At 41.1% G+C, this 27,394-nt stretch overlaps 5 protein-coding genes across 5 annotated transcripts; 2 read left to right on the plus strand and 3 right to left on the minus strand.

Moving 5' to 3' along the window:
- Positions 1-1,629, plus strand: LOC102713204. The gene is made up of 2 exons (XM_006659683.3): positions 1-17; positions 387-1,629. Exons 1-2 carry the CDS (start codon positions 1-3, stop codon positions 1,597-1,599), a joined length of 1,230 nt encoding a protein of 409 aa, XP_006659746.1. The 3' UTR covers positions 1,600-1,629.
- Positions 1,630-3,186: 1,557 nt separating this feature from the next.
- Positions 3,187-5,259, minus strand: LOC107304848 (protein Rf1, mitochondrial-like). The gene is made up of 2 exons (XM_015840640.2): positions 3,351-5,259; positions 3,187-3,274 (listed from the first exon to the last, which is right to left on the minus strand). Exons 1-2 carry the CDS (start codon positions 4,954-4,956, stop codon positions 3,270-3,272), a joined length of 1,611 nt encoding a protein of 536 aa, XP_015696126.1. The 5' UTR covers positions 4,957-5,259; the 3' UTR covers positions 3,187-3,269.
- A 4,367-nt stretch (positions 5,260-9,626) lies between these two features.
- On the minus strand, positions 9,627-10,711 carry LOC102713485 (pectinesterase inhibitor 28-like). Its single transcript, XM_006659684.3, has one exon. It carries the CDS (start codon positions 10,571-10,573, stop codon positions 9,926-9,928), a length of 648 nt encoding a protein of 215 aa, XP_006659747.2. The 5' UTR covers positions 10,574-10,711; the 3' UTR covers positions 9,627-9,925.
- Positions 10,712-17,112: 6,401 nt separating this feature from the next.
- On the plus strand, positions 17,113-22,454 carry LOC102710426 (chromatin assembly factor 1 subunit FAS2 homolog). Its single transcript, XM_006658969.3, has 13 exons — positions 17,113-17,308; positions 17,580-17,691; positions 17,941-17,967; positions 18,216-18,288; positions 18,380-18,483; positions 18,560-18,774; positions 18,851-18,950; positions 19,165-19,231; positions 20,347-20,435; positions 20,535-20,673; positions 20,750-20,850; positions 21,596-21,763; positions 21,990-22,454. The coding sequence occupies exons 1-13, from the start codon at positions 17,195-17,197 to the stop codon at positions 22,184-22,186; spliced, it is 1,506 nt and encodes a 501-aa protein (XP_006659032.1). The 5' UTR covers positions 17,113-17,194; the 3' UTR covers positions 22,187-22,454.
- Positions 22,362-23,795, minus strand: LOC102710718 (leucine-rich repeat extensin-like protein 3). Its single transcript, XM_040526532.1, has one exon. The coding sequence runs from the start codon at positions 23,750-23,752 to the stop codon at positions 22,703-22,705; it is 1,050 nt and encodes a 349-aa protein (XP_040382466.1). The 5' UTR covers positions 23,753-23,795; the 3' UTR covers positions 22,362-22,702.
- Between the last annotated feature and the right edge of the window lie 3,599 nt (positions 23,796-27,394).

Genomic DNA, 27,394 nt, shown 5'->3' on the forward strand with positions numbered 1-27,394 from the left:
ATGCCGTGTGGAGCCAGGTACTCCAATCTTGAAAAAAAAAAAGAATAAGTCTACTTTGCCAATTTCACTATTGCAGATTCCGGACACCCCCTACCGGAGACGATGATTCCCCAAACGAAAGTGAGCCTATACGAGGAAGAGAGAGATTAACTAATTGTTGAGCAAACTGGAATAGTCGCGCGCAAAATTGAAACAAAAACTTTCGCGCGCTAAATTGCAAACGAAGAGCTCGCGCGGAACGGAAGGAAGAAACTCCCGCCTCCAAACCAAAAAAAAAAAGGCAAAACCTTCCGCCATCGCCGTCACCGGTCGAGACGATGCCGATCGAGCTGCCGCGGGGGCTGCCCTTCGCCGTGGACACGTGGACGCCGGCCTCCGCCCTGAAGCGGCACCGCTTCCTCACCCAAGAAGAAGCCGGCACTGACGGAGCCAATCCGCGACGAGTTCGGGGTGTGGCATGTCTGCTTCTCGATGCATTCGTCCCGCCATGAGCTGGAGCAGGCACTGCGGATCATCCACCCCAGATGGGTCATCTCCACAACCCCTCCTTCCATGGCACTGGAGCTCTCCTATGTCAAGAAGCACTGCCTCGCGTCCCGGTTACGCGCTGATGATCCCCTCTGGAAGCTGCTCAGGTTGGCTGATGGAAATCCTACAGTTTCTTCCGGATCGCCGCAGCCTGTAGCAGCTGTAGAAATAATCATCAAGAAAAGTGAGGAGGAAGAGGTCACCTATTCTGCTGATGGGTCTTTCGGTGACGATAGACTCAGGATGCAGGATAAAGAACCAACTCTGGAAGACTTTGAAATCAACGTGGAGCTGCCTGTGACGCTTTTTGGGATGGCAAGGTTTGGACTGCCACATGAACCTGAACTGTGGAAGGATGAAGGTGAGAGTGTCCAAGTCATTGAGGAAGATGAGCTTCAGGTGCAAGTGGAGAGTTCAGCTACAGAATGTGAGCAGCGGAAGGATGGGAAATCTGACATGCCCGCTGAAGCAATTGATTCAGTTGAAGTTTTGCCAGAAGAGCAGAACTCGGCAATAGAATCGGAACAGTCGAAAGATTGTGAACCTAAAGATGGCATCAAAGCAATCGATTTAACTGAAGTCGAAGTGAATGAGCAAACATCATGTACAGAATCTGTACTTTGGAAGAAGCACGGAGGTAATGAGTGTGTGTCAGCAACGGAGAGAGGTGATTTGGATGCTCAAGAACAAAAGTTCACGGCCAGATATCAGTTGTGGAAAGTACGCAAGCCCAAGGGGATGGAGAGTGTCGAATCGATTGTACAAGGTGAAAACAGGGCAGAAACAATTGATCAGGTTTTGGAAGTGGATCCTCTAGCCTCCTCACAAGAAAGAAATAAAGAGAGAACAAAAAAGGACACTGTTCCACAGGAAACTGATCACGAGAACTCTGAAGTTACTGACAATGCAAGCAGTGACTCGAATGCTATTGGATCATCAAAAGGTCTGAATGCTAACCTGAGGAAGCTGTACAGGTCGATGAACGTGCCGGTTCCTCGCCCCCTGCCCTCATTAGTTGAGCTCATGGCAACCTCAAAGCGACCAAGGGTTTCCCCTGCTGTGCAGCTATAGGATCATCCATAGTTTCATCTGTTTTTTCAACCTCAGTGCTTCTACTTTCAGTCATTATTTGAGTTAGACCTGTCATTCAGGAATTGATGCAAGGCTATATACTTCCATTGTAACAACTAACAACGATGCAATAGCATAATATTTCTCTGTTTTAGGTTATAAAATATGTTAACTTTAATTAAATTCATACATACATACATGCAATCTTATAATCTAGATATGGCTAAAATATCTTATAATCTAAAACAAAGAGAGTAATATATAACTGTTATTAATAGTTTGGAACAAAATACCAAGCTTACAAACTTGCAACCTTCAGTAACTCAGGCAGTAAACTCGCAATACCTTCGGACCTACCACTGAAAGAATTCAGGACCTTCTTCATCCTATGCTTCTGGAGAATTTGGTCTCATCGAGATGAAGTTATTTTCGACAGAATGCAACCATCTCCCAGCAGACTGTTGCGCCAATGAATCCAGGATATAACTCTTTGGTCCGAAAGATTTAGGCTAGATGACAGGGTCATCCCTAGTATTTGGAAGGAGGTTCTAAGTTCTAACCTCTGCCATCGCGCGCTTGTAAACGCCAACTTCCCTGGGCTTATTCTGTAACATGAACTGTACTACGTCTCGCTCTTTCAGTTTCTTCAAAGAAAGTATTCAGGTGGGGAAGCTCCTGATACATAATGTCCTAGTTGTGATACATAATGTCCTGGTCTGTGCCCCTGCAATGATTGAGCACGACTGGCATCAACTTGGCCAACGACAACAAAAAAAAAATCCCAGTTTTATTTATCTGCAAAACCACAATCAAGATGCATGTATCTAGATAGGTGAAATCATATTCAGTTGGCAACATAGTGTGGGAGAGAGCAATGGAAACTATATGAGTCATCAAAGGGTCTGTCCGAATGAAAACCTGAGGAGGTTATACAGGTCTATATATGAACGTGCTGGTTTCTTGCACTATGCGTTCATTAGTTGAGCTCATCAGAGCCTTAAAGAAACCAAGGATTTCCCCTGCTGTGAAGCTATAGGCTAATAATAGGTTCATCTATTATTTCCAGACTCTACTTCCAGTCACTATTTGAGTTAGATGACTTAGATCTGTCATTCAAGAACAAGATGCCAGGTGATCTACTTCTATTATAACAATGATGCTATAGCACAATGATATAGAAATGTTCTTATTACTAGTTATGAACAAAATACCATGATTGAAAACTTGCAACCTTCAGGAACACCAAGAAGTTCCTATTTCGAGCCTTCTGCCTTTTGGTAACATATAATGATTTCACAATATAGCAGCATCATGAATTATTTTCTTGACACAGAACTTGACTACGAGTAAATAATATTCAACAGGGAAGATGTTCTGGCATGCCAAGAGAGCAGAAAACAAATCCCATCTTCATCATTTCTAGTCTCAATCTGGAAATCCACCAAACATGGTTCTGAACCATTCAGAGGCCATCACTCGTGCAATTATTTTGGCAAAGTCCAAGAAGAATTATGTTGCATGTGCTAATTTCAAACTGTACCCCACTTAATCATCTTCTGTAGCTGCAGTTCTTCCAGCCTGAAATAACCCTTGCAGCATCATGTCATATGTAACAATGCCAGGATTCACACCCTTGCTCGCCATCTCTCTCAAAAGAGTTAACCCATCCTCTATCCTACCATTTTTAGAGTAACCATTAATAATGGTATTATAGGTAACATCACTAGGTTTTGCTCCATTAAACACCATACCTTCAAATAGTTTCATTGCTTCATCCATCTTACCATCTAAGCAATATCCATTGATGAGTGTATTGTATGTAATGACATTAGGCTCAATACCTATGTGCACCATCAAGTCAAATAAGTTTTTGGCTTCTATAACCTTTCCTTTTTTGCATAGGCTGTCCATTATTGCATTGAAGAAAACTGTGTCCAGGCAGATGCCACGATCGATCATTTCAAAAGCTAGCTCCTCAACCTTGTCCCATTTAGCACAGGTACACAGGCCATGAATTAGGGTGGTAAAAACAACAATGTTAGGTGCTAGTCCTTCAGATTTGAGCCTATCAAATTCGGACATAGCATCATCCATTCTGCCTACCGTACAAAGTATGTCTATTACTGTTCCATAGTTTACTATATCAGGCTTCAATCCTTGCTGCCTCATTTTGCTGAATACAAGCAAGGCCTCATCTACTTTTTCATATTTACCATATGTGCCTATTATCATGTTAACGATGTGATGATTAGGTTGCATACCTTTCTGTATCATCGAATCCAAAAGATCATGTATCTCAACAAGAGCTCCTTCAGTAGCATAACCATGAAGCAGAGTACCATAGGTAGTACTATCAGGCTTGTGTCCCCTCTTGACTAAAGAATCGAAAATCTTTCTACCTTCTGAGGATTTCCCATTCTTGCAGAGATAATCCATTAACGAGGTATATGTAACAACATCTGGTTCAACACCAGCTCCGCACATCTTTTTGAAAATCCCAATAGCCTCCATTGGCTTTCCTGAAGAGCAATATCCATGCACAAGACTAGTATACGTGATGCAATCAGGCATAACACCGTTCTTGATCATCCTAGTAAAGACCTCTGTGGCCTTGTCCATTGCTCGAGCCTTTGATAGGGCAGCGATAATCGAGCTGTAAGTCATAACATCTGGAGACGTCCCCCGATCCAGCATTGTATCAAGTAGGCAATAAGCTTTGTCCAGCTGACCCTCTCTGAGCAAGCCATTGATGACAGTGGTATACGACACCACGTCGGGTGGGCAGCTTCCTCTACGATCAGCCATGATATGGAGCAGGTCGAGAGCTTGTTGACTGTTTCTTTCATGGCAGAGACCCTTGAGAAGGATGGTGTAGGAGAAGACATCTGGCTTGCAACCTAGCTCGGGCATCCGTCGCAGCGCAATGTCCATTGCCTCGCTCGTCCTCTTGCGGTCACAGAGACCCTTGAGAAGAGGACTGAAGAGGATCGGGCACATCCTCAGTCCCGTCGTGATGAGACGGGCGAAGGTGGCGAAAGCAAGGTCCAAGCGGCCGACGCGGCGGCAGCAACCGATGACGATGCCGTAGGTCCATAAGTTGGCGTTGGCTCGGGGCATGCGGTTGAAGAGGGAGATGGCGACGGCGGGGCTGTGGGGCGCGACGTCGGAGAGGACGCGGTTGAGGCGGTAGGTGGAATTGCGGCCGCTTCTCTGAAGCAATCTGTCGAACGCTTGGTGGGCATCCTCGGGATTGGTGGCTGAACGCTTCGTACCACCTTGCTTCTTCTTCTTCTTGCGCTTCAAGCCGGAGGCCCCATCGCGTACCAGTGCGCTGCCGCCGCTGCGGCGGGACGACATGGCCGCCCCCCTCCTCTCCCTTTGCTCGCCTGAAGGACAGAGAGGGGAGGGGGGGGCTCCTGGGAGTCTGCGAGAGCGGAGAGAGCGTGCGCGTGGGGCGGAGGGAGAATGCGTGGGACGAGACAGGCAAGCTATCTCGGGTTTTCTGCGGCGGCGCCGGCGAATCCGGCGAGTGCGGCCGCCGCCGGCAGCCGCGTCTCGAGGGAGATAGAGAAGAATGGGTGGGGTCTTGTGTTGGGCCTAGCCTAGTCTGTCTTGTGTTGGGTCGAGAGCCTTGCCTTGCAATATGACTGGCTGGGCCTAGTGTTGTGTTGGGCCGGACAAAGATATCACTGTCATTTCCCTTCCTATTACTTACGGCCCAAGTAATTTTTGAGGGAATTATTATTATTGTTATTATTATTTGTGTTGTTGTTGTTGCTGTGGCGACGGCGGCGACTGCTCCGAAGAGTGAAAGGGGAAAGGAAAGTGAGATGGGGTATACTGTTAGATGGGTCATGGACTCATTTGAAAACAAAAGCTTGGATGTGATTCATTCTTGAAATATTTTGTATGCACAGGGGATCTACATGTTCATGTCTTGGATGTACATATGGTAAACTATTTGTTGGGTTGATAGAAAGGCATCTATATTTGATACATGTCTAAGTGACATTCTCTTAGTTCAGTTAGGTTAGGCATGTTTAAAGGTAAAGTCTAGCATTGACTTCTATCTCATCCAAGTCAACAATCCTAACTTATTTTATTACCTTTCTTCCTTTTAATCTATCACATAAGTCGTTGTCATGTATAACGATCATTTTTTTCTCTTCCCTCCATGCTATTATATTTGTTTGTATGAATAGAGAGACAGCTAATAATCACCTCGTACATGTCCTTATATAATCTATAGAGGAATAGCAGTAACACCTCTATCTGTGCTGGCAATGAGCCACGTTGCTGCCTGAACTCAATAATGAATTTTGTTTGTATTATCAAAGCAATCAATCTGAGAAAGCAAGGCAAATAAAGGCACATCTTGCCTTGCCTTGCCTGGCATTGTATCTTTTCTAAAAGTTGAATGGTCTCTTAAGATCAATGATGCCAGGATTTTCTGGAGGTATTGGGACCATCCCTCCCCCATTAACCAAAAGGATGACCAGGTTTTTACCAACCTCCTTTGCATCAATCACTGAAGCTTAATTAAATCCATCATACGAATTACTCTATCTGTGTGTCTTCAGGAATCAAATTATTGTTTAATAAAGACGCTAAATAACGCAGCCAGAAACTCAGATTTGGACAGGTAACACATAATGGTAGCCTCATAGTTATGATCCCAGTATCTGTTTGAGTCTATTTCTCTGCTTTCGATTGCGCAACAATCAAAATCTCTAGGGAAGGGCTGTAATCTGTAAGAACAAACTGTTTACGTGGAACAGCATGATTTAAACAATAATAAACTATTCCCAAATATCAGGTAGGTTCTCGGCAGCCATGCATCAGGTAGTTTTTTATCAGAACTAAACAGGAGCAGTTTTCAAAAAACATACTGCTGAAATGATCTCCTAATAATTGCAAAATAATATTAGGCACTGTTATTCAAGAAGCTATTGCAAAATAATCATTTATCTATAATGTCCTGACTATCTTAATAAATCAGCGTCAACACAGCTGAAGTCTTATTCTCAAATGTAAGTCTTATTCTCAAATGTACCTACCTGAGATAGTGCAATTAGATGTTTGAAATGTCTGAAAAGAATGATTACTTTCGTTCAGGTTAAGACTAACAGCAATTGCCCTTCTTCAATGGACTAATTTATTGATATTACCAACCTTATATAAATGACTCTGGATGACAACGCAACAATGTTCTATTGCTGTCAATTAGTAGAAATTGTGGGTTCACTGGAGTTCCATAGAGATACTACAAGATGCAGACTCACGACCTCTCATATGTCCTTAGCATGTCCAGTCACTTGTTTTAGGAAATAATTATGTTTTGTAAACATCTACTGAGGGAGTGATTGCTGCATCTGATTTTGTAAGATGTTTTAAAATAATTCTGCCCAACATCTGATGGCATTCATATTGTTCTCAATAATTACACACATTCATGATTTGATACCTGTAGCTAAAAAATGGAAAAAAAATACAAGCTGACAGCCTTAACTCTATGCCGGGTTTGCTAGGTGGCATTCTATGGTCCATCCTTAATTTTCTGTTGATCACTGGACATCTGTAAGACCATATTATGAACTGTACGTCACAGTTAAGGAACTGTTAGCAGTGACATCTGTAAGATGTAAGATGGTTTCTTCAAAAGCATGCAATGAGTTCGATCTTCTCGTGTCCTGGTTTGCTTTAACTTCGTATTTTCGTTTGGGTGTCTTTTCGGTGTGTTTTACTGGTAGTATTATACTAACAATAGAACTAATCTCAACCATTGATTAAAAAGAATATTATTGTACTTTGTTAATTAATTGATTAGTAGTATTTTGTAATTTTGTTTTTTCGTAATAAAGATCACAATAAAAAGAATGATATTGCTTCTTCGAATTTCTACTGCACCTAATATTGTTGGTACTATAATTTAATTACAATCGTCCAATAAAATAGATTAATGGTGTCGATTAAATTCTACGGTCAATAGAATGCACCGGAGATGGACCTTGCTTCGGCAAAGTATGGCAATCCACCAACTAAACCTATTCCTAACAACTTATAATATTTTTATCTGCAGGATCTGAAGTGCTTCATATTTTCACTCATCAATCTCCACTTCAAGATCAAGCCCATTCAATCTTGAGCTCCTTTCGGTTTCTTAATTGTGTTAATGGTCACTTTTACGTATTATCACCCTGTGAGTTAACCCTGATGACTTTTGGGTGGTTAATTTGTGGACACTGAGGGTGGAATCTTCAGACTTTTGTTACCTGGGGTTATTGGTGGGTAGTGCAAACTTGGGTGCTCATTACTCAAGTAGTGACACTTATGCTTATGTATTTCCCCCCTAATCCTAGGGTTATCCCTGAAGTAGCATTACTGTTTACATCCTTTTGTTCGTTTGAGCTGAACCTCCAGCGCCTTCGTGTCAGTATCTATCACTAGTAATTTTTATCCATAAGATTCAACGGTGATTGTTTTAATCTGGCCCAACTGCACTGCTGAGAATGGGAGGTATTGTGGCACAAAGTTGGGTGCTTTCAAGATGGAAAGTGCACTTTCATACTCTACTACTATTTGTTGTATTGCACACTTGCTCTTGGGGATAATATCTGATCTCCCTCCCCACACTTGATCCACTAGTAAAATCATCTCTTCCTAAACAAGAGGAGACCCTACAGTCTGAAGAACCCTTTTTTTTTTTAATCAGTGCAAAGCAGAACAGTGCGATTAAAGGCTCAAACTGGGCCTATGAAGTTGTAATCTTTAATCTGATGCCCATTGTCTGCTTAATGGCATCTCAGGAGTAATGTTGGTTGGGTAGGCAGCCTTATTTCTTCTCTTTTTGGTAGCTTTGTAGATTCCTGTACCCTAGCTTACACAGGAGGAGAGCTTTACTCCATGATAATCCATAGGAACCTGGTGACTTTGATGCAAAGAGAGAGGGAGAGGAAAAAAAAAAGTAAGGATCATGTGTAAACACATAAACATGATTATGCTCTCTTCCATCATTTCTCATGGAGCATGCTACTGTTTGCTATCCATCTCTGCTCTTGAACAAAACAGTAACCATGCTGCAATGGTCACAGATACAGCTAACAGCAGTTAAAACTTAAAAGTTAAAGGCAAAATCATAGGAACTTGAAAAAAAAAAAGAGCATCACAAAAGAAGACAAGGAAAAGAAAGAAGAAGTTGACACTGTATTACCAAAAGGTGATCAGGCCAGACATTCATGGAGGGACAAAGGCAAGAACAGGATGATGAAATCTGGGGCTCAGGTGCACCCAGGAATACAATCAAGGGAAAACAAAGCCCAGGAAAACATGCAAACATGCCTGTTTTTTTTTCTAAGTATAACCCCACATGAACTGGTCAGGAGGACATGACCATGTTACCTGGGCAATTCATCAGCTAAAGCTTTACCCTTCTTTTCTTCAATTCCAATCTCACATAGCACAGGATGGTCCATGGCATGGACTCAGCCAAGCAACTGTTGATGAAAGAACACAATATGCCAATTATCTCAAAAGGATACAAGATGCCGAGGTAGGGCTTTCTTTCATGTGCTATACATGCATCATCTTTACTAACTTTATAACAACCTTAACTAGTACTAGTAGCATCATTTTTGGACCACTAAAGTTGTCTTCCAAACTTCCCCAAGTGAAATTGAAAAGGGGAACAAGGTAGTAATTCCTGTGTGATTGCATTACAAAACTAATTGCCTAAACATTGATAGAAAGCAAAGTTGGGTATATGCAGGGGATTACATCAAGCCACTTGAGCACTTCTCACTTTATGGGATTGTAAAAATTAATTAATACAGTTGTCAGGGGTTTAAACTGTTTGATTTCCAACATAAACACAAGAAAAAAAAGTGAGATGATGATCTTCGTTGAATAGTCCCACATTAGTTGTGGAGGGGCAATGAATCTAGGATATAAATGAAGGAGTCCCTCACCTTATTGGCTAGCTTTTGAAGTGAGAAAGACTCTTTCCGATCCTACAATCTTAATTCAACAAATATGAATAGTCACTATTATTAATTACTGAAACCAAAGTGAAGTACAAGTTGCAGCATGCTAAGCTTCTCCAGCTGCAGTAACTCCTCTATTCTTAATACTAATATAATAATACAATTAATACAACAAAATACCAAGTGGATCCTCCTCAGGTACACAGGGTGCATGATAATAAATAAGTAGAGCACACGGATGGAATTAATTAAACTAAATACATGTCATTACACGTATTTAGCACGAACTGTACGCAGCACTAGTAATATTGGAGTATACATATATTTATTTATACGATTAAATTAAATTAGCTGTTGTTGGATGGAGAGCTGAGGAGGGCGATGATGTCGAGCGCGACGGAGCAGAGCTTGCCGAGCGCGTCCTCCTTGGCGGCGAGCTCCGGCGGGTAGTCGTTGGGCCTCTGCCGCCGGAACAGCGCCTTGCACACCTGCGGGTACTCGGCGGCGGCGCTCACGTGGACGGACGCGAAGTCGTAGTCCTGCTGCGCGATCGACTCCTTGGCGGCGGCGAGCGCGTCGCGGGCGTCGCCGTACTTGGCGGCGCAGGTGCGGAGCAGCCCCTGGACGGTGCCGTCGGCGAGGGCCGCCGTGCCGGTCGAGTTGGCCAGCGCCGCGGCCGCCTGCGCGGCGCCGGACGCGTTGGCGGCGGCGACGGAGACAGCGATGGCGGACAGGCCGCGCACGTCGGCGGTGCTGCTCGACGGGTCGGCGGCGAGCGCCGCGACGCAGACGTCGTAGTAGGCGGTGGAGTTGCACGTGGCGCGCACCAGCGCCGCGGGCGGCGGAGACGCCGGCGACGGCGGCGGCGCGCGCTTGGCGTGGCCGCCGTGGCCGTGCTTGGAGGAGGGCCCTGAGCGGGAGCACAGAGCGGTGGGCATCATGACAAGCGCCAGGAGGAGGATCAGGGTCACCGCTGCTGGCGCCATTGATGCCATTGCAGTTCTTGATCCAGCTACTTCTTGTGGCTCTCTCTTTCTCTCGTGAATGAAGAGAGAGATTGATGGTGAGTGAAGTGATGAGCTTGATCTGGTTTTAGTTTGTTGGAGTGATGGATGGATGAGAAGGCAGGAAGCCATTGGGCATGTATATATAGAGCTGAGCTGAGCTGAGCCGAGCAATGGATCAGTGAAGTGGCTGAGAAATTTGACTAGCTGGTCAAGTGGAGAGGAGAGGATTAGCTACCTAATAATAAGCTACTATTCCACTACTAGTACTAAGCATGCATGCAATTATCGTCTTATATATCTTTTCGCTTCTATTTATATTTATAAGCTAAAATTTAATTTTTGATTTTAGTTTAGTTTTTTAACGTAGTTTATTTTTTAGTATTTGTTTTTAGATTGCTAATAACACGTATGTAAAAAGTTATTTACGAATTATTTTTTATTTGCAAATATATCATTACAACTATAACGATCCTGTATATCTTGTATTTATTTAACGGTTAGTGCGTTGTTAATTACTAGAAGCTAGCTACTCATAGGAATAGAATAGTAGATACAGCTTTAGTTTAGGCGAAATCAACTTACTTGGATACTCCATTATTTTTGTTGCTTCTCTCGATCTCTCCCGCGTACGTACGTTTTCCTTCCTCCTCCCTTCCTTCTGCTGCCTGCCGACTTAATTTTGGCAGATTCGATTAATTAATTAATTAGTTCGTCAATTTTCATCGTATGAATTTCAATTTATGAGTGTACGTTAACACTTACATTTCTTACAAATATACTGTACCTCCATGTATAATTGCCGCGCAGTGAATATATAAATTGTAGAGTTAATTAATTGGCTTCTATTTTGATTAAGAGATTCAGAACACTGTAAGTGCGCGCACCTTTCTTGCCTAGATAGCTTTCCTGTTTGTTTTCTTAACATTGATCGATTAGATCGCCTCATGTTTCTCGTGCGGATACATGTATTTTTTTTCTTTAAAAAACTAGTCTCTCTACGTCTACCAAATATATAGTCACTGATAGGATACTCGGGGTTTATGATTAATTACTTATAGTTGCTAAGGGCTAGCTGTGTTTAGCCGCCGGTGTCGTCACCTTTGGAGACCTGTTAGGAGCGTAGAGTGGTCTTTCCTCTTCCCTCTCCTAGTGTTGCGCTTTGTTCTTAGTCACGCGTATGGTTTAGTCGCTCTGTTTTTTTTCCCGGGTCTGAGCCTACAGTCTATCAGGTTTCTAGGCGTGTTATACCAAAACTCTTTTCTACTAATATATCGACGTATAAATCTTATGCGCGCTCGAGAACGATTGCTTGTAATCGACGCTTAGTTTCCAATGTGGATACATGTCTCCACTATTATCGTCTCTGCTTATAAAGAATTTTTGATACTTGTGTAGGAAAATAAGTTTTTCAGAGACACAGTGAAAGTCTTGATAAATACGTAACTCAGTGAGTTAATTAATTAGCAGGAGAGTACTACTATTTGTCTGTGCGTGAGATGTTGTCGGTTTTAGTTATGTAGTAATTAAATTACTTTTTTGGCATCTAACATAGCAAAAAAAATTCTGCCGAACTGGTCAATGCTAAGAAGTAATTAAGGACCTAATTAGTTATAGTCGCAGAACAGACGTTGACGAAATTTTAGTCAGTGTGTTGGCTGCTGTTTGCGACGGACGACCTAGCTGAGAATATGCAATAATAATATATATATAATCTTGCAGCAATCTGACAAGAAACACTCGTAGCTTTACAGCTCCAAAGAAGAAACAGCACCTAATTAATTGAGTTTGATCTCCTTAATTTAATCTTGTTTAATTCTTCGCCTGTCCATGCATTGACCGGCGCCGTGCTGACGCCTCCATGAAAGTATATGCACTGGCGACCGCGTGTATACGACGTGTGGAATGAACTAATAAAGCATGCATCATCAGCTAGCTAGTTAATTAGTCAGCAGAATTTAATTCAGAGCAAGCAGCTACTCTAGGGAGCTTAGCTTGCATTACATGGTTGCTTCCGACCCGCTTCACTGAATGGAGCACTAGCTAAACAAGTGTTTGACTACTGCTAGCTGCTTGATTATTCCATCAGTTGTTGCTTCCTTCTATTGCAATTTAATATTTGCAAGTGGTCTCTGTCTGTATAGCTATTCAGAAGGAAAGGAGGAAGGCAGCTTGAGGCTTCAGATAGTGGAATCCGATCCGACAAAACGCGTCCTGTTGCCGGACAAGACCTGCCTGCTGCTAACTCTGAATTTCTGAACGAGTTGTTGCTGCTGCTGCAAGTCCATGTGTGTCTGGCAAATTCCGGTAGCTCTCCTCAAGCATGCAACGGCGACGGATCCCCATTATATATCTAAAAGAAATCAACAACGACTTCTGAATTTCTGTCAACCAGCAGCTGTTTGTGCACATACATATCATATGCTAGAACAAGGACCACCAAAATCGATGCCTCTGTGGCTTCTCCTTCGTCGCTCCATCGCCGTCGTCTTCGACAGTAACAGTAGCATCATCATCATGGTGTCCTACAACCATTCTGACTTTTATTAGCTTTGCATAAAGAAAGACAGAAACAAAGAAAGAAGGAAAACGATGTCTAAAAGCTAGCGAGCACAAATGACCATGATTTATCAAAATTTCCGGCAGAGATGAGTCGATTTGTTGGGTACATTTCCTCGATCAGACCAGGGATAGGCCGCAAGAAACGAATTGAAATCTCTGGAGCTGACTGACGTACGTGCGTGCATATGCATGTGCTAAGAAAGCTAAGCTAGCTAAATGACTGATTAATTAGTCGATCTGATGCTTAAACTATTAGGTTAGGCGCCACTTAGCAGCATCAACAACTTCTCGATCGAACACTTTTGACTCCATATATATCGATCGATTAAATACGTAGATGCCTAGCTGTACGTGCTCTCTATGATCGATCTTTTAGTTTGCTTTCCAACTGCAGATAGACAGAAGGATTGAGATGCATGCGTGGAGATGCTACTAAGTACGTCGATTCGTTCAACCAACGGCTGTATCTGTTCATCAAAACATGCAGCAGCAGCTGGAATCGATCCATGGCCTGATCAATGATCAATCGCACGTTCGATCCATCGTGTACGAACGCTATTGTTTTGTCTGAACTAACTAATAATTAATCAAAATCGAAGGAATTCAGTGACTAGTTAATCGAGAAAAGAATGTAAGCTTGTTTTCTATTCAGAGCTGCCTAAAGGCTAGTTGCAGGTGAGAGTAGCTTCATGGAGGGCTGAATTAACATATCGATCAACGTGTACATTAATTTATCACACAATCTTGGTCTTCGTAGTGTTAATGTTTCGGCTATTAATAAGTGCTCTCCGTGGTGTTAATGTTTCGACTTAGGTTTTCAACCTATTATGGATATAGTAGTGATGTTATATATTAATTATCATACGTGGCATTGTATATTAACTTAAGAAAAACATAGTCGATATTTCTTCGTTCGTGTACTACTCACACATGTGCTCCCAAGCTACATGATATTTTTTAGAAAAAAAACTCTTTTCATTGATTGCATACAACAAATACAAAACATAAAAAATATATTAAATATGGTACAGACAACTAAATAGATAATTTATTGTATATCTTATCTGTTTAGCTATCTGTATTATTATGTTAAATAGACAATACTGGTCTACATCGCTGTAGGTGCCCCGTTTTTATGGCTGTTTCTTTCGATCCAAATGGTGTCAAAGCCTATCATTCGGGGACTGATGCTCAGGCGCTCAGCCACTGGCACTGAGACCCTAGAATTGGTGCGACTTCAGTCTCCAGGCAACCGATGATGAGGTGATTTATTGTCTCATCCGGGTGATAGCGTAGGACGCACTAATCTAGATGCAAAAAGACCTTGTCTAAGTCTTTCCATGGTCCAACATCTGTTAGTGGGCAACCAGCCATAAGAAGTACACGTGGGGTGATATTTCATCACATATAAAATAGATGTTTCATTGTCCAGTCAAAAGTATTTCAACTATAAAAATAATAAAACACAATTAAATCACACTTTGAAATATTTTTGTTTGATGATATGAAAGATTTAGTTTCCAGAGATGAAACATCGAATCTAGTTAAACCAGGAATTGAATCATTTGGCTTTCACCTATGATAAATCGTTCCCTAACCGATTGAAATATCAATATATTTGTATGAATTTAAAGACAAAGCTATGAAACAATGCCAAAAAACCCCGTACAATATTTTGAAATAACCTAGTGAAACATTAAAATGCTTATCAAAACATTTGTATGAATCACTAAAAAATCCCTTGCAAAAAAACACTAGAATATAATAGTTTTATAAGAACCTAACCATATAAGATTTTGTTGTAAAGAATTAATAATAACAAACATGAAAACACGATAATATAATTGGATCAGGATACATACATAGTTTATTAGAAAATTATGTTTAAAAATTTACTGATATGTTGTGTATGGTTGCTAGAGCAGAGAAGCGTAAGGGTGTAGCCTATGCATGCACTTCACACTTATCAACGTGTACAGGATTGGCGACATGGAGAGTAGGACTTTTGTGTGAAAGCATTCTGGGCGTCACAGTTCTTTCAACAACACTGCATATGCTGCCTTAATGGGATGTTGCCTTGACCCTCGAAAATAAACGTTTCATACCTTTAACTACTTATATAATCCCTACATCACATAACGTTTATGGTTTGTTCTAAGTTTTTCTTTTACAAATTTATTAAAAAACCCCCAAAAAATAAATTTTCAGAACAAAACAATATATGCTATAAAATATATTTAACAGTGGATTCAGTGAACCTAATTGATGTATTAGGTGTTGCTATATATGTTTTTCTTTTTATAAATTTGGTCAGTACCTAAGTAAGTTTAATTTAGAATAAACTGAAAGCGTGTTATATGAGATCGAGGGGGTAATTAAATCACAGATAATCTGCACGTGTGATCGATGTTAATGATTAAACTAGTGAGTGGATGTGTGAGTATGTACTGACGAGTTAATGCAGCCGCGTTTTGCACTGAAGATTTCTTTTATTAATCGATCGTTAACTCATAGCATCTGTTTTATTTCCAGGTGATCACCTATATAGATTTCCATAATAATGTGCGATATATAGATGCTATGGTTATTAGTGGGTGCATTTTGGAGCCGCTTGAAGTGTGTTGTTATCCATTGTTCCCCCACTTAATTTCACTTTGCCTCACTTTCTGCCTATTTTATTACGCTTTTTCTTCATCCTACTGTTGTAGACCAAATATATACATTAGCCGCTATCTTAGCCATTTTCCAGCGTGCAAAGATTTGCAGGTCTTAATGCATGCATAAAGATTATCTCTCTCATCTTTTCGCCTTTGCTTATGCTTATAAACTAAAATTTTGATTGTTCAAACTTACGTTTAGATTTGATTTTAAAGTTTTTTTATCATATTTTATTTTATAGCCTTTGCTTGTAAACCGTTAAGAATATATATATATAAATTTTATTTGTAAAATAGTTTTTCGTTTACAAATATACCCTTTGTTTTTCTAAAAAAATCGAAAGATGGCAGCCTAATTAACCTGATATCACAATGTTACAAGTGCTATTGATCATTATCCAAAACATCTCACTACACAGGATTAAGCCAATATACGAATAACAGCAACATTATTACACCTTATCCTATAATCAGCCCACTTGCAGGCACCACTATGGGTCCTCTAGCTGTAGCCGATATCACGAGCCACTATCTAAAAATCCATCTATACTCTACTAGTGCCTGCACATTTCATAATCTTCTCACAAATGTACTATATTTTTTTAAGACAAAAGAATCTAACCTAGCATAACATCTGTCTCCCATTTATTTCTTTTTAGATGGATGTATATCTACCACTGTCTGCACATTTGATCGTAATATCTCGAAAAGTATTTTTTAGGAACAAAAAAAACAATTATGTCTAAATTAAATGTTACCGGTCTCGTGGACCGAGCGTAGCTGGGTTGGTTAGAGGTTGGCTGTGTTCTTATAAAATGTATTTTTATGTAAAGTTTATGTGTATAATTTTTTTCTATGTACAAAGTTGAAGACATTTATTTTTTATGTATAGAGTTTGTTTGTATAAAGATTGCATATTTTATATACAAAGTTTAAATTTTATATGTAGAAAGATGTTATTTTTCATGTACAAAGTTTATATGCATAAATATTTTAGTTTTCATGTATCAAGTTTGTGTGACTACAATTTTCCTACAGTAATATAAAGTTATTGTGGACTACGTTAATTGTAGTTACAAAGCTTTTTAAATGCACGAACAATAACTAATAATACTACATTTTCAACCCCCCAAACCTATTATTTTAATCTTGTTTTTGGATGATGCTTCGTGGGTTGATTTTGGGCCGTATATAGCAAAGCCCATAATTTGTGGGCCGTATTTTGGGCCGATATAGCAAAGCCCATAATTGGCTCCCTCCACCTCCACCGACCTGGCCATCGTCTTCTTCAGTCGACGCGCGCGCGCGCCCATTCCCCCTCCCATTTCCCGCCTTCCCCAAAATCTCCCAAACCCTAGTCGACTCCGGAGGCGGAGGCGGAGCCGGAGTTGAGATGCGGGGCGGGACGGTGCAGATCAACTGGCACGACCAGCAGCCGGTGCTCACCCTCGACTTCCACCCCGTCTCCCGCCGCCTCGCTACCGGCGGCAGCGACCACGATATCAAGGTTTGTGCTTTCCCCCCTCTCTTTCCATGTCCTCCCTTCACCCCTGCCGATGCGTCCGGAGGCCTCTCGATTTGGTGCTGATGCTTCAGATTCTTCTGGTCCGGTTTGTGTGTTTCTGCTCCTATTCCCAAAAAAAAACAGTTCATTTTTTTGCTTTTCCGGAGGGGAGGGCGATGGATTTGTGCGTTTTGAGATCTCGATTTCTCGTTTTGGTTTCGATGGTTTGCTGTTTTTCGCTGGCATTTCATCATCATCGACTATTGGCTTGCAGATCTGGGTGATAGCGTCGGATGATTCGAACAAGAAGCTCCCTACTGCCACCTACCACAGCAGCCTCTCCTCCCACAGCTCCGCGGTGAACGTTCTTCGCTTCTCGCCTTCTGGTAAGCGCCAGCACAGCTCGAAATCTATTCTATGATAGACTTTAACACTGTCAAATGCTATCTATATGTTGAGAGTTTATACATACCTAACCATGCACATCTTTCTATGTTATGATATAGTTTAGCACTGCCAAATTTGTGAAAGAAATACTCAAAATACAGAGATCATTTCTTTGTTTAATACGTAATGATATGTTGAGCATTTTGACACACCTAACTAAGAACATCTTTCCATTTGGTTGTTTGCAGGTGAAAATCTAGCGTCCGGTGCCGATGGTACGTTTAGTTTGCTAGTTAGTATCTAAATCATTTTTAAAATCATACCGAAAGCAGGAACACTGAATTCAATTAAGGAAATGATTTAGTAGTACTACCACAGTGTTTGAATGTCACTAAACTAACCGATAGAAAAGGCTAACCGTGCTAAACTATCATGGCCCGCAAAACCTTCTTAATTTTATATAGAAAATCAAGTAGATTTGTTGTGTCCTGGCTATGAACTTTGGCTACTATGTAATTGACAGGTGGTGGTATTATCCTCTGGAAGTTGCATTCCACCGAGGATGGCGAGGCTTGGAAAGTACACAAGACATTATTGTAAGATCTACCTCTGGAAAATGGAATTATTTGAAACAGCACATAAATTGTTGACACTTGCTTAGTTTTAATCTCATGTCTTATTGTATAGGTTCCATCACAAGGATGTTCTTGACCTGCAATGGTCCCAAGATGGTGCATTCCTTGTTTCTGCTTCGGTTGATAACAGTTGCATTATATGGGACGCTATTAAAGGTAACCCTTAAAACACTGATCCTACATATGCAGCCATGTTCCTCCCTATGTGGTTTATATGCAATGCATTTCTCAGGTTCAGTGCAACAAAAGTTGGAGGGTCATTTGCATTATGTTCAAGGTGTGGCGTGGGATCCTCTGGGTCAATATGTTGCTTCACTGAGCTCTGACAGAACCTGTAGAATATATGCAAATAAGCCCCAAGGCAAGTCAAAGAACGTAGAGAAGATGAACTTTGTTTGCCAGCATACGCTGGTGAAGGCAGAACATCAAAGTCCTGATGAGTCCAAGGTCTGTTTAATCTACTCTAACTGTGGCATTCTTTCCATTATGCATTGTTTGAAATTAGCTAACCTTTATCTTGCAGCCACCAACTAGAGTTCATTTGTTTCATGACGAAACATTACCATCTTTCTTCCGAAGATTAGCGTGGTCGCCTGATGGATCTTTTCTGGTATTGCCAGCAGGTATAGAAATTTTCTACTAGTGCTAGACTTCTATTTTGCAATAGCTAGTGCTCTCTTATTTCTATTACTCCGTACATGAAATAGATTGCTATAAAGTGCAACATTTATATGCTCTTTCTGCATGTAATGTTTATCTGAAGTCAGTCTCTGTCATCGTTACTCACTCTTATCCCATTAACAGATCTGTTTCCCTAATTCACCTTTTATTGACCAGGTTTATGCAAATATTCTTCTGAAGTGATCAATACTGCTTATATTATGTCAAGGAGAGACCTATCAAGGTAGCAGTGCATTTAATGCTTGCAATAACAATTACCTTGCTTTATAAAAGAATGGCTCCATCCCAAAGATAATATGAAAACGAAGCATCAGATAATATTTGAATCACTCTTTTTACATTTCAACCATCATTAGAGGCAACACTTGAAGTTTTTCGGATGTTTCGCAATTTAGAAACTCGAGGTATTCTCTGAAAGTTAAATCAGAGAACTTCAGCCAGAAGATACTTGTAAGAGCTAACCTAAGCTCTAACCTTCTTCAAAACACATGTAGACACAACAAACTTTATTGCTACTTTTATTTTTATAAGAGGGTACTATAGAAAAACCATGGCACAAGAAGCAGGAACCAGCAACCTCAGTGGTTCAGTTTGCTTCGAGGACCATTCACACAATTAGACTGTGAAACATGGGTGAACCGAATGGTTCCTTGTGAAACCGGTGAAACAGGATATCCTAAGCTGGGCCGCTGTTGCGCAGCAGCAGAAGATATTGGTCGCTAAAGGCCCAAATGGTTGAACTCTTGTTTTAACGCCCATTTGCTTCAGTTGTACATGAAAAATGGCTGGAGTGCGTGATCGTCTGTGGCTGGCAGGGGCGAAATCTCTGTTCAGTGACCATCCACATAGATAGGTTATTCTGTCAGAATAGGAATATTAAGCATAATTTAGAATCGTTTTGCTGCAGTTTAACATGGCCCACCTGACTGGTAAACTGCAAACTCGAGCATTCAATGGCCAGTCCAACATTTTTCTACTATAATAAATACATGCTTTTTCCTGCACTGTTCCACAGGAACTTAGGATATTTGTTTTATGCCTCTTTATTTTCAGCATTGCCTTAGCTATATGTTAGACATAACATATTCTAAAAAAATGTCAATCAAAGGGGAAGGACGTCCCCCTAGCTTTAAGGATCAACGAGACCTTGCACAGGGAGGTAGGCACAAATGCTGCACCAGGATTCGAGCCCTGGGTGGGTGGCACCTCTACTGGGTGCTCTACCACTGAGCTACATGTTTATCTGCAGAAATCATATATTCTTCAGAATATAACTTGTAGTACCATATATATATTATGCGGTTATTTTAGGATACCAACCTTGTTTTGGTGCTACAGGCCTGCAATACAACTCCCTGGTGCAAGTAAAGCAATAGTGGCAGTGCGCTTTTGCCCTGTTCTCTTTAGGCTGCGTGGTTCTCAATCAGGTAGCTCATTTTCTTTTCAGCTTTGCCTCACTTCAAACTTCTCACGGTTTACTCTTTACCGATCTCTTAAAATGATGCCAAACTATTGAACTGTTGCAGATGGTTTCTTCAAGCTTCCTTACAGAGTTATTTTTGCTGTTGCTACTTTGAACTCCCTGTATGTTTATGACACTGAGAGTGTTGCTCCTATACTAATACATGCTGGTCTTCACTATGCTGCCATTACTGATATTGCATGGTGAGTACTGGAAGTCTGGAACTAAAATTTCACCTTTTCTGCTTAAACAATAAATTCACTTTTTCATTTTTTTTAGGTCTTCTGATGCCAAGAACCTGGCAGTGTCATCACGAGATTGTTTCTGTACTATCATTGAGTTTGAGAAGGAGGAATTGGGGCAGCCCTATAGTCTCTCTGGTATCTCTTTTTATTCTCATTTTTCTTTTGTTGTGTGTAACATACATGTTAGTTTCCAAAAAACTGAATCAAGATAATACTAAGTTGAAGGAGGCTGCATGCTATTGCTAAGTACTATCAAATAATATTGGTGCCTGTGTTGTCTGGAGCAGATGGATGGTTTTCCAATTTGTTTTTCTTACCATGTTTTGTGAAGATGCTCTATGCCAGTCAGCATATAAATTGTTTTCATTATATATCTTAAATGGACTCGCCTGTTAATATCAAATTGATATTTGGTACTATGTTCACCTCATGAAATATTGTTAATATCTTTAGTCAGGCTATTAGAGCAGACTTCTTTACGAGCCTGGCCACTATTTTCACCATTCTGCCGTTGACTTCTAGTGGCATTTTCAATTGCTGTGATGCAACCTCCTGGGTTTCTTTGTTTTCTGATGTAACTCAAAGCAAGCAATGCGTTGCTAAGTAGGATGATCTCTTTGAATGCATTAGGATATGATAGTTTTCTGTTCCTGGTACTAATTCAAAGCTACAATTGTAGTATGCATACCGAATCTTGAACCTGCATATTAGATCAATTGCCTGTATTGTCCTGCTCCTTTCAGATATATGCTTTTTCAAGACATTTTTTTTTTCAATTAATAGCCGAAGGCTGTTTGCCAGCTATCACCATTTTTTTTTCTATTTTATTGTTTTATTACATGACACAGCTTTAACATGGTTCAATTCTTGAAATCTCTAGGAACAAAGGAACTTGCTGAAAGGAATGCTAATTGTGAGAACACGAAGCAATTAAAGGTGGACAGTATGGAAGTTGATGCTGGTGCCAGCAAAGCTAAGGCGGAAGCCAGTTCTGCCGCAGCCGTTGAAGTGACACCACCACCAGTGGTGGCCCAGAACAATATATTGAGTAAGCCTAAGAGTATTAAGAAATTAGTTACTCCTGGCCTCCTGCATTAATTTTGACATCTGCAGTGATCCACAAGTAGTGAAAGGTGCTTTTAAGTCACTCAGTAGATAAATTTAGTTTTTGGCATAATCTGCTTCTTGGATGTGCTCGCAATCTTTGTTTACTTACAGCATACAATTTCCTCAAGACATTTCCCTTACATGGTTTATTATTCGGAAACTCCCAGTGACAAAGAACTCTGCTGAAGGAAATGTGACATGTGAAAACAAGGTGGACGGCATGGAAGTTGATGTTGCCGCAAGCGAAGCTAAAACGGAGGCCACTCCTGTGGTTGTACAAGTGACAACGCCACCAGTATCGACCAAGAACAGTGCATCAAGTAAGCCTACTAAGAAGCGAATTACTCCTATTGCAATTAACTAAATAATTCAAGTAGTTAGGACCTAGAATTATGAAATCTGCTGTAGTGATAGCAAGTACAAGAATCTACACTTAGGCCACCCTGTAAAGAAACTTATTTTGCAACCTGTGTTCAACTTCTGGCCTACCCCCCAGAAATTCCGGTTATGCTAATAGCACATAGTGAAGCATTTATATGAACAGAAATCTTGTGTCAGTGAGTACATTTGGTTATGACTTGACTTGCAGCCGCCAGATGCCTATTTGACAGTCGTTTCTTTTTACCAATTCCATTAAAGAATTCCATTTCATTTACATATGCTGATAGCAATAGTTACACTTTCCATTCAACCAAATGGTGTCTCTGACTCCCTTATTTCGTTCACACCAAAGAACATACAATCTTATCAAAATAATCAAATAACACAAGTGTAGGTATACCGTTACTGTCTCAGCTGAAGGCTCTTTCCGTAGAGCTGTAGTAACACTTGGGCATGCAGAGATTGCAGACTGTGGGGCATCTCATGTTAGCTTGTCAGGTCAGGTCTTGATGATGCGAGTATTTGATCTTTCAGCTCCTTTTTCCTTCCTGCCTGCCTCTTCAAACCTGATATCTTCATCTTCTGAAAGGATCTCAATCTTCTGGCCGTGAGGCCCTGCCACTATCTTCTCGTCGGCATGGATGTGCTCCGTGACATTGATGACCTCTGCCTTGTGCTCTGTTCTGCCTTCCTGCTTCCTGTGCCATGACCAAGGGGCATGATGGCTCCCTGCTCCGGCGGCGCTTGACGCCTCGCCGGCGACCTCCTGGAATTTGAGGTCCTCGTCGACTGACAGCACGGTGGCCTTGGCACCGTCGGGGCCTGTCGCTGTTGCCTTGTTGACATGGACATGGCCGCTCAAGTTGTGGATCTCCGCTTTCCTCTCCGTCTTCCTCCCCCTCTTCTTGTGCCAGCAGAAGAGTGCGAGACATGCTAGTAACAGGAGGCCACCGAATGAGATGAAGACGACGATGATGACAATGTGGTGTGGCGGGCCAGGTGGCGGCGGCACGGGTGTGGGCGGGCTGATGTGAGGAGGTGGCGGGGCCAGTGGGCGAGGCGGCGGCGGCGCGTGGGGGTGAGGAGTTGGTGGTGGTGGCGGTCGGATGGGTGGTGATGGTGGGGGTGGAGCGCGCCGAGGTGATGGTGGGGGTGTCGCCGGTGGGGGTGGGGCACGGCGGGGAGGTGGCGGTGGTAGCGTGGGTGGTGGTGGAGCACGACGAGGAGGTGGCGGTGGTAGTGTGGGTGGTGGTGGAGCACGGCGGGGTGGCGGTGGGGCTTGGGCAGGTGGTGGTGGAGCGCGGCTTGGAGGCGGTGGGGGACGGATTGGTGGTGAAGGTGGTGGCGGAGCGCGGCCTGGAGGTGGTGGGGGTCGGATGGGAGGGGAAGGTGGTGGTGGGAAGCGTTGCGGAGGTGGTGGGGCTTGAGGGCGCGGTGGCATTGATGACGGTTTTGGGGCATAGGGGTTTAGGGGAGCATAAGGGTTAGGGTTAGGAGGATTGAAGGGGAATGGGAAGCCAAAGCCCGGAGAACCAGGGTTGAAAGCCATTGCTGCTGCTGCTGCTGCTGTAGTGAGAGGAGTGAAGAGCTGTGGTGGTGAGCATGCAGGACTATGGTGGTGTTATATATATATGGTATGGAAGGAAGGTTGCGTTTGTAAGGGAAGCAAGTGATGGAGTTGGCTCATATGCTACGGTTTGGTCTTGTCTGGAGCTTGGGGAAGAAGAGCTCCATGTTGCTTCCAATCAATGTGTTCCTTGGCATCAAAGCCCTTGCTAGCTAGCTACTCCCATTTCTCTTGCTCTTTTGTGTTACTTGGGATGGATGCATTGCCAACAATGCCCGCCAGCTCTTCTTCTGTTGCAGATGGATGCCATGCATCTCCTGTAGCAGTATTAGCTTAGCTGCGACAGGTAGCTAGTACTGGCTTGTAAGCGATCGATCGAGTAGCCTGGTGAGCAGCTGCATCCACACTTGGTGTTTCTTTTCTTTCTTTTTGTGTGTTGCAAGGCCATTCTCTGGCTAATAGCTCTCCTGTGTGTGTGTCACTAATCTCGGTGAAAAATCCCATGGATGGATCCAATCTCTAGAAAGATTTCATTAATCATTTGCACCAACTTTTTTCTGAGCAACCATTTACACTAACTTGATGTATGTTTACACTAGACACATGTATAATAAGAAGATGAATCAATCGAGAGAGGATCCATCTCCAACGTAGGAGTAGCTCGTAAGATAAGCAAGTGCACGCACGCTAACTTGCGAACAACATACATGCTGGACCTCCTCCATCCATCTCCGTCTCTCCCACTTTTTTTTTTTGTCCTTTTCATCTATTACTATGGCCGTGGTTTTCTGGCTGATGAAAGATTATTTAATTTTTAATAACTATTTAATTATATAAACGGAAAAAAAATTAACAATCTACTCTACAAGACGATGGGTTTATATATATATATATATTAAAAAATACATCATTTAATAGCTTGAGAAATACATGTACAAAAGCCGAGTAATAATCTGGTACAAAAGAACATAATGTAGGGATAACCAAACCAATCGATTCTCATGAAACTGAACTGGCTTGTTTTTGTAAAATCGGCTATTGGTAGTTTACAAAAAACTGGTCGGTTTTAGCTGTTTTTTTATACAAAGTTGACCGAAACCTTTTTGCTCGGTATTTATTTTGGGGGAAAGAGGTTTTCACTCAAAAAAGTGAAAAGGTAAACCCTAACAATCGAACAATTTTGTCTGGCCGGCCCGGCCCGGCCCGACCCAACCAAAGAGGCCTATTATGAAAGGGCCGAGGCCGGAAAATGAGACAGATCCAACTACCCTCAACCGCGATTATCATCTCTGAATGTTTCGCTATTTTCGATTTAATGTTTCTGATCTTCAATACATACTATCATTGCATTCTCTAGCTACAGCTCTTCAAATCTAGCGATCACCTCTGCACAAAGAGAGATAGATACTCAGCAAATCGTATTATAGGAAAAAGGAAAAAAACACACACAGTCTAGATTTATTAGTGTCAATATGAATCTAAACAAGACTAGAAAATCTTAAATTATGAAACGGAGGGAGTAGTCAACAGTAAAAAATAAACCATGGAAAATCAACTATTTAAAATTTAAATTTGGCAGCTCAAACGTCGATTAGCCAAAAATAAAAGGAATGCCAAAAAAGGTATAAATTCCACATGACCAACGGGAACACCCCTGACTAAGACTGATCCCTTTATCCAAAAAAATATATAGTCACTCCTATCTTTTAGCTATGTATCCGGAGTTCTGGACCATATATAGCAAGAAAAGAAATTGTCATACACTACTAGTACATATATATTGCCAGTTGTGTGGTGCAGCACAGTGCTAGGAAAGGAGAAATATTAATTGAATGGCCTATGAGTGTATATAAATACATATGGATTGATTGGTACAAATTAAGCGGCAGGCATGTACATTGTTCTTCTTCAGCTAGCTTCATGTGTGGCAGCACTACTGTGGAGCACTTTCCAAGCTCACTATCTACAGTCGACTGATTGAACAACGGTATGCTATGTATGTACCTTGTTCTATCAATGCAAAAGCAGGCATGCATTTTTGGACTCTCCCAAAGTTAAGGCCACAAAAGGTACATGTACACTTCTCTCTCAACTTGGCTACATACATGGATGCATAGTCCTATATATATTCTATGTATATATGGGCACAGTGGTATGGGCTGATGCAGGAAATTATGCCAATCTACCGGTCTAGGAAAAGTGAGAGAGCACATCCAGAAAATGTGTGAGAGAGAATACGTAGTTAGGCCATGTTTGATGAGCTTTTGGTAGCACACCCAGCTTCCTCAAACAGTCAATATATATTCTCGCTCCGTTTTAAAATATAGAAACATAGTATTAGATGACATCCAGTATATTTTATAATATTATATTTAGATTCATAGTACTATTATATATACGTCACATCCAATCATTTTTGTAGTTCTATATATTGGCACAGATTGGGAGAGAGAGAGTACATTCCAAAAATTAGTAACTACAAAATGTTCATCTCCAATCAACAAATAGCAAGAAATTAGAAAACCCATTTTTTAGATTTTCACTATAGGCATGCTATTTCTCAAAATATATGTTTATATATACTAATAAAAAATTACACGATGATTATATTTTAGAGTGGGTACCTAGCTAGCAAAGCTTGTGATCGAGTACACTATGAATATTGAAATGGAATGATCGGTTGCTAGCGGTGGCAGCCGGCCTGCAGGGAAATTAAGTGCTCAGTGCCATTGCCACATCATGCAGATATATAGGTGTATAGACCCCATTTTTTTTATTGTGCTTATTCTTATAATCTAAAATTTAAATTTTTAACCCTAAATTTGGATTTTGTTTAGGGGTTCACCAAAGTTTATTTTTTAGTCTTGACTTTTCAATCGCTAAAAATACATATATAACAATTCACAAATCATTTTTTATTTGCAAATATGCCGTTTGGCTTTTTCCAAGAAAAACAAAACAATCACCTCATATATATATATATATATATATATATATATATATATATATATATATATATATATATATATTCTCTTGTTAGTTGCTCGATCTCTTGCCTTCCTTTTCTGCCCAAACCATGCGTGCCACGCTATATATAGCTGCTACTACCACACATCGGCCTTCTCTTCCGGGAGCATCGTATTGCCCTTTAATTTGCTAGCTTAATTTACAGGTTTCACTGCATAAACCAATTGATCATTTTTTTTCTTCTCTAGCTTCCTCCTTGCTATATAACTATAGTACTGTGTACTCCCTTCGTTAATTTTTTTTAATTATAGCTATATATGAATATAAACAAGTGTAAGGTTCTAACGATAAACTTATGCTCCCAACGACATTTATATCATGTATTAATGCTATATGGATCACAGGAAGGATGAACACATCTTATATATATGTATAATGGCTGGATTAAATTGCATTATCGTAAATAAAAAAAACTGGAGGAGTCAACATAAAGCATAGGAGGTTTATCACCAACATGTCTACTTCAATTAACATTATGAAAAGAAAGGTTAGTTCAATTAATTAATTAATACTACTACTATATATCATATATACATGTTTCTCATGCATAAAGTCAGATAGATCAGGAGCATATTTTACATGTATGTATATGCATGG

Source organism: Oryza brachyantha, chromosome 8 (genome assembly GCF_000231095.2).
Source record: "Oryza brachyantha chromosome 8, ObraRS2, whole genome shotgun sequence".
Lineage (NCBI taxonomy): Eukaryota > Viridiplantae > Streptophyta > Magnoliopsida > Poales > Poaceae > Oryza > Oryza brachyantha.